This window comes from Sciurus vulgaris (assembly GCF_902686455.1).
Source record: "Sciurus vulgaris genome assembly, chromosome: 7".
Taxonomy (NCBI): Eukaryota; Metazoa; Chordata; class Mammalia; order Rodentia; family Sciuridae; genus Sciurus; species Sciurus vulgaris.
This window is the reverse complement of record NC_136467.1, coordinates 79,244,409-79,251,469: the sequence shown is the minus strand read 5'-3', so window position 1 is coordinate 79,251,469 and position 7,061 is coordinate 79,244,409. Positions and strand designations below refer to the sequence as shown.

At 38.6% G+C, this 7,061-nt stretch overlaps 1 protein-coding gene across 4 annotated transcripts; it reads left to right on the top strand.

Moving 5' to 3' along the window:
- Positions 1-2,847: 2,847 nt before the first annotated feature.
- On the top strand, positions 2,848-6,882 carry RIPPLY2 (ripply transcriptional repressor 2). 4 transcript variants are annotated; one of them, XR_013765273.1, is made up of 4 exons: positions 2,848-2,975; positions 3,151-3,232; positions 3,319-3,479; positions 6,627-6,754. XR_013765273.1 is itself a non-coding variant. In XM_079148293.1 (4 exons), exons 1-4 carry the CDS (start codon positions 2,857-2,859, stop codon positions 6,772-6,774), a joined length of 414 nt encoding a protein of 137 aa, XP_079004419.1. In that variant the 5' UTR covers positions 2,848-2,856; the 3' UTR covers positions 6,775-6,882. The 4 variants fall into 4 exon arrangements, 3 of the variants coding, with proteins under 3 accessions (XP_079004419.1, XP_079004420.1, XP_079004421.1); XM_079148293.1 differs by lacking the exon at positions 3,319-3,479 and adding an exon at positions 3,518-3,582 and having other exon boundaries at positions 6,627-6,882; XM_079148294.1 differs by having other exon boundaries at positions 3,151-3,479.
- Positions 6,883-7,061: the final 179 nt, after the last annotated feature.

Sequence of the window (7,061 nt, the reverse complement as noted above, 5' to 3'; positions counted from 1 at the left end):
CATCATGAATAGAATAAAACAAAATAAAAAAAGAAAAATATGCTCTTTCTCCTAGATTCCCTATCTTCTTTGTCTTTGTATGAGCCATCTTTATCCACGTTTACCCAGTTTAGAAACCTGGAAGCATATTTAGACTCTACTTTCAAGTCTATCTGTATTTTATGACTCTATGATAGTTCTGTGGATTCCACTTTCAAAGTATCCTTCAAGTCTATCCTTTCATTTCCATTCTTAGTATACATCTTATTATGTATTGTCCAGATAATTACAGCAATCTTTTAAATGATCTCCTTGGCTCCAGTACCAGCCTTCCCAATCTCCCTCTTCCATGTGGCTACCAAAATGATTTTTTCTGTTGTTGTTGGTAATGGGGATTGAATCCAGGGGCTTTACCATTGAGCTATATCCCCAGTCCTTTTAGTTTTTTATTTTGAGACAGGATCTCAACAAGTTTCTGAGAGTCTTGCAAAGACTGGCCTTGAACTTGACTGAGATCCTCCCACCTCAGCCATCAGAGAAGCTGGGATTGCAGATGTGCACCACTGTACCTAGTTTCTGAAGTGCTGTTTTATAAAATGCAATGTGATCATTCCTCTCTTCTTCTTAAAATCTTCCATTGGTGCTTACAGAATAAAGTCAAAACATCTTAGCGTGGCATGTTAGACTTTGAAGAGTCCAAATCTTTTACATCTCTTCAGCCACTTCTCTTCTTCAGAAACAACTCATTCCTTTTCTTCCCACCTCTGTACCACACATACAAAGACAAAAATATCCTTTGATCCTTCTAGAAATCTCAATTTAGGTTTCATTTACTCTAAGAAGTTTTTCCTAAATAGACTTTTTTAAGTCCCTCCCTTGTGTCACTTCTCTGCCTAAAATGTACTTTTGCTTTTGGATGTGTCCTTTTTAGAAATCTACTTATGTGGCTATTGTAATGGCCATAGATTATGATTACAATCTTTGTGGAGATCAGGGGGAAACTTTATTCACCATTACATATGAAGAGTATATTACTTAATACCTTGTAGACACATCAAAAATGTTTATAAAACTGAAATAAAGAGCCGTTTCATCAGATAGCCCAATATCTGTAAAGAGCTTATATTTTAGACAGCTTTTGTATCACTGTGACCAAAATATCCAACAAGAACGACTCAGAGAGAGAAAGTTTATTTGGAGCTCACAGTTTCAGAAATTTCAGTCCATAAATGGCCAACTCCATTGCTCTGGCCTCAAGGGGAGACAGCACATCATGGGGGAAGGACCCAAGGGAGGAGTGCTGCTCCCCTCTGGGAAGCAAGGAAGGAGAGAGTATATGTGGCTGGGAAGATGTACCCTGCCAGGGCATGCCCCCAGTGACCCACCTTCACCAGCCACCTGCCTACAGTTACCCCCAGTCAGTTCATTCAAACAAGGATGGACTGAATAGTCTACATCTCTCACGATCTAATCATTTTTTTTCTGAGTATTCTGCATTAACTGTAGCTTTGGGGGACACCTCATATCTAAACCATGATAGCTTATAATCTGCTGAGGATTCACTATGTGTCAGGCATGCAACTAGCATTCATTAAGCTTTATTTTATTTAGCCTAACAATAACTCTAGGTCATTGAGACGTGCACTGGGTATCTTTCCTCATTAATTTCATCATCTGAAGAAAACCATTTCTCATTCTCCTGGCAGCTAGATCATTATAGGCCCTTAGGTACTAATTAAATGGATTATTTTCTTAAGAAGTAACTGAATGAATAGTGGCAACACCATGGTATTCAAGGTTTTTATCTACAACTCTGAAAAATATTCAGCTCCATTATTTAAAATATTTGAAAAATTGTAACATTTACATATTATTTTCTCTTTCAAGAATCACTTACTAAGTTTAATGGACCTAAATAGAGAAGAGAAATAGGACAGAAAGAATCACTAACTTGTTTCATATCATAACTTAAGATTTCATTATTATTTCACACATACTCCCACCTTCACAAAAGAATTCTCTAATTATCAACGAGTGACAAAATGCCAAAAAGTAATGATGGAAATGTAGAGATGAAACTCAAGACTAATTGCAAGAGGATATTGACAAGATGGAGGAAATCACACAGGTATGAGAAGACATATGGGCCATAATTTATGCCCAAATCACATGAGTACAGCCTCTGTCCCTCTTGACTGGAATATTCAATCTTTTACAATTCTCTTCTTGTTACCAATGATTTTCTATGTTCTCCAAATAATAATAGGTAAATGTGTGAACCTAGCTTATCAATACACTAAAAAAAAATCCGATATTTCTTTCTTAAGAAGTCCATCCACGCCTCCTACCCCCTTTTCTTCAATTGTTTCATAGAGGGGAATTAAGGTCATTCCTTTTCATTTTGGTCGACATCCAGCCTTCAGAACACCGGCCGCAGATCCAGCTGGATTTGCCAAAGACCAAAAAACCGTAAGACCAGTCGAGTAATTACCGGCTACTTGGCCTTTTTGCAGAAATACACAAAACGTGTAGAATCGCTTAATTTTATTCCCTCCTAACCTTTTCACATGGAAATTGGCTGCTCGGGCGAATGTTGTTTTTCACCGTAGCCATGTGTCTAGGGCGATTAACACTCGCTCGACAAAACCCCTTCCCAGGCCATTTGGGAGTTGCACGCGTTCACACCCAGAGTTCAGACCGGTGCGCCTTCACGCGCAGCCTTTTTGTTTATGTGGGGAGAGAGGGGCAGACAGGGTGCGAACCTCTAAATATGCAGCAGGCCGCAAGGGCTATATAAAGCCAAGGGATCGGACCTGGTGGAAGCTGCCAGGATTGCGTGCGAGTTGGTAGCTGCTTTCTCCAGAGCCGCCTTGCGCCATGGAGACTGCTGAGAGCTCGGAGAGCGCGGAGAGCGCAGCTTGGGAGCGCGCGCGCTGCCACCGCCGGCTGCCTGCTGTCCATGACGTCCAGACGCGGCGCGGGGCCGCGGACTCCGGGTACCACTCCTCTGCGCGGCCCAGAACACTCCTCCCAGTTCCTCCCTTCTCATCTCCCCAGATCCTACCCTTCGCCCTCAGTCCTGACACCAGCGCCAGAGCTTGGATTAGGTGGTTCCTCCCAATCCTGGTTCGGTCTCACGTTTCCTTTGCGCTGCTTGTGTTCTCCATTCAGCAGATCCGAAGTCTTTTGGAGACCGTGGGTTAAAGCCAGAGGCGAGAAAGAGGAAGGGACGCATCTCCACGCAGCTGAGACGGTGAGTGAGCCCTGGGTGGCGGGCTACCCTGCTAGGGTGCAGAGACGGGGTTGGAGACGCAGTCCTCTGTCTGCCCCTTGCTTAAGATCACGCCTGCTGGTGGCCCAGGAGATGTTGAGAAGGGGGAGCGTGTTTTCGAGTGTCCATACAGATCCAGTCAGGAGCGGGGTTGCTGAGGAACCGGGGTCACATCACCTGCGAGCTTGAGGGACTCTGTGGCGTGCCCATTTCCATTTTCGAGAAGGAGGTGGGTGGTAACTGCGAATCATCTCCTTTCGTCCCCAGATACCCAATGGCCCAGGAATGATCCAAGCCTCGGGAAAGCTTTCCCAGTACACACACCCAGTCAGGTGAGTGACGGTCCCTACTGAAGATTTCCTGCTTCTCCAGTCCCAGGGAGAAGCTGGAGGTTTCACACAGCTCAGCTAGGCAGCCGATCCTGTAGCTTTTCTTTCTCGGAAAATCTATCTTTAAGGTTACTCTGTTCATCCCACTCACAGAGGTCGGTTACTCATCGACTTGAAAAATGTAGGAGTTCTCGCCCCCACCTGAAAGAACAGTTAAATCAGTACATTCTCAGTAAATGCTTAAGAAAAATGTTAGGAAGAGAGAAAGTGGATGGTATAGGCAAAGTAGAATGGTGACATCTTGTGCCTAAAAATGGTTCTCGTTTCGTTTTGTTTTTAATTCCAAAGGGTTGGGATGAAATTGACTTCATACCAGACAGAAATGTGTATGTTATTCTCTTGCAAACCAGAAGCAAGAATGGAGAAAATGATTGCGGTTTTACCGAAAATCAAGCTTGACACATGAGAGAAAATGAAAATGTAACAAAAATCCTAGATCATTAAAGGTGATCCTAAAAGAGGTTAAAAGTTATTTAACATAACGAGGAGAACGAGGAGGAATCATTTACTATTTCTTGCCTCTGGAAGTCAGTCTGTAAGATTCTTTATAGCTCTTATTCAGGTTAAAGGTTAATAATCATGCCATTTTCCTGCTTCAGAGAACTGTTAAAAGAAGAGCCATATGATGTTTGTCAAGTACTCATGTGTTTATAGATAGCATGTAATAGTTGATACATGTTGATTAATTTCCTACCATGTGCTAGCAGTTGTTGAAGAACATAGGAAAAAATAATGACAGCACCTTGTAAATGTCCTAATGGAGTTTACTCTGGTCAATTTTACAAGTGTATAGAGGGCATGAGGTGCCTAACTGAGACTCAGGGAGGTGTGCCTCATAGGTTATGATTGCCTGAAGTCTGGAGAAAGTTAGCCAGATGGATGGGAGGTGGGGGCACAGTGGAATTTGAATGTGTGAAGTTGTTGTCATTCCAGCAAGGTAGCCAGAGGCCAGAGCTGGTATACTTTGATAGAGTTTTGTCAAGACCGCATAGCTTTACTCTGTAGATGATATTACCTGTTTCTCAAGGGATTTTAACTATAGAGTGCTATGGTCAGATTTATGTTTCAGAAAATCAGTAAAGAAATGACAAATAGACTTAGAACACCTAAAGTGAAATTGGAAGCTATTGAAATTGTTCAGGTAAGAAATGATGATGAGCTTTTCTAAGACATGAGAAAGGAGGATGGGTGAATTTGGAAAATACTAAGGACTAAGGTGACAAAGTTTGACTTTAAAATGTATTGGATATGGTAGGTGTAGCAGTGGTAAAGTTTCTGATGCCCTCCCAAGTTTCTGATGACCAGATGAGTCTTCCACTAAAAAAAAAAAAAAAAAAAAAGAGAGAGAGAGAAAAGAAAAAAGAAAAAAGAAAAAGAAAAAGAAATTAGTGCTTAAAACAGATTTTGGGAGCAAGATAATGCATCTGACTTTCCATTTTTCATATTTAATATGCTTATGTGGCAACCAAATAGAGATATCAGGTAGAGAGCTACATATATGTTAAAATCTTAAGTACAAACTTGCAAGTTTATGGTAAATCAAGGGTTGGGAAACTCATGACGGTGGGGTACCCAACTCATCCTGGGGAATAGAGGAGTGGTGAGCTGATCATTCTCAATGACGCTTTGGGGGAATGCCTGCATCTCATCAGTATATGGAGAAAGAGAGGTCCACAAAGGAGGCAGAAGAATCAGAAGAGGGAGGAATTCAGTAAAATATGAAGTCCCTAGAAGAAAAATGGTCTATAGTGGAAAATTCTGGGCAGAGTGTGATGATAACAACTAAACAACATTTGTTGGGTTTGGCAATTCCAGTTATATGTTAGAAAATAAACTGTTAACTTTATAAGTAATTATTTTATTTTCTGAACTATTTTGACAATTTAATTGTGCTTCTCAAGTTTGTTTTTTATTAATTTCTATCTTGACTAATATCTTTTCACTTAATTGTAAACTTCTTTAGAGTAGGGGCCATGATGTATTCATCTTTGATTTATGGATTATGTTGGCATTATAAAGAATCACTACAATATTTATTGAATGAATAAATGAGTTACATATTTAAGCATCAAAATTATAAAATTTAAAAATGTTTTGCTAGAAACATGTATAAAGTTCATTGTCTTTTTTCTGTAATTTAAAATTGAGAATACTGAATATAATATAATCCTTTGGTTGTTAGAATCACTCAGTTATACACAGGGCTATTTACCCTAAACTAAAATAACTGCCCTGTAGTCAGTGATTCAGCTTCATCTCTCCTCTTTTATTTTCCTTGGATAAAACACTATAGAAGGCCAAGTGGCAAGATTAACACTTGTCAGATTTTTAAAATTCTAAGGTAATCATGCTTACATGCAAATTATTTGCGTAAAACCTATATATTTTCTCAATATAGTGTTCTGAATTGGGGAGTGAGAAGAGATGGTATCAAGACTTGTGTCAAAGGTAGCCTTTCCATGTCTCAAGTTGTGAATGCATAGACAGATTTTTAAAAAATATTGGTTTTGGTACTTTTCTAAATGGACATTGGCTACATCAATAACTAAGAGTTAAATCTGTGAGTTTTAAACAAGACAGTAGGTGATGGGCACCTTGTTTAGGGTGCATAATATTTGTCATCTTTATAAAGTTGGTTTTCACTGAAATTTTTATTTTAGTGGTAGAAATAATTCCCCCCACAAAGGAATATCGAAACTGGAAGTAAGGTAAACATTGATCTTATACTTATGCAGGGTTTGTATAAATTTGTGTGATCTAATATTTATAGTTTGGTTAAATATTTAAAATAATTAGCCACTCATTGGTACTTTGACAAGTAGATTCAAAGAAAACTGTGATAGTAGCATTTAAAATTATCTTAAGGCTGTACCTAAATGCATAAATCTATTGCAAAGGGTATAGCACTCTTGAAATTTGGTGTTTTCATGAGTATAAGGATTCTGAATGTAACAAAATAAAGCTACTATGTTGTCTGCTTCTTTCAGGCTATTTTGGCCAAAATCAAAGTGTTATGATTACTTATATCAAGAAGCAGAAGCTCTTCTGAAAATTTTTCCAATTCAAGCCACAATTTCATTTTATGAAGATTCTGATAGTGAAGATGAAATTGAGCAGCTGACTTGTGAAAATTAATTAGTTAATTCTGATGATATTCAAAGTTCATGGGTATTAGTGTATGAATGTATCATAATTTTTAAACTAATTTATTTGTAAATAATTTATTAATAAAAGGAAACATTTTGTAAATACTATGGTAGTTTGACTTTTTTATCCCTTCATTAGAATTTCATTAGAATTAAAGGTTGAAATTTAAAATAAATGCCATTTACAAATTTCTTGGTGATATTATAACTATTTGGGGCTTACAAAGGATAATTTTGGTCTTTTCATTAAATTACACGTTTATCTGTATATATAAT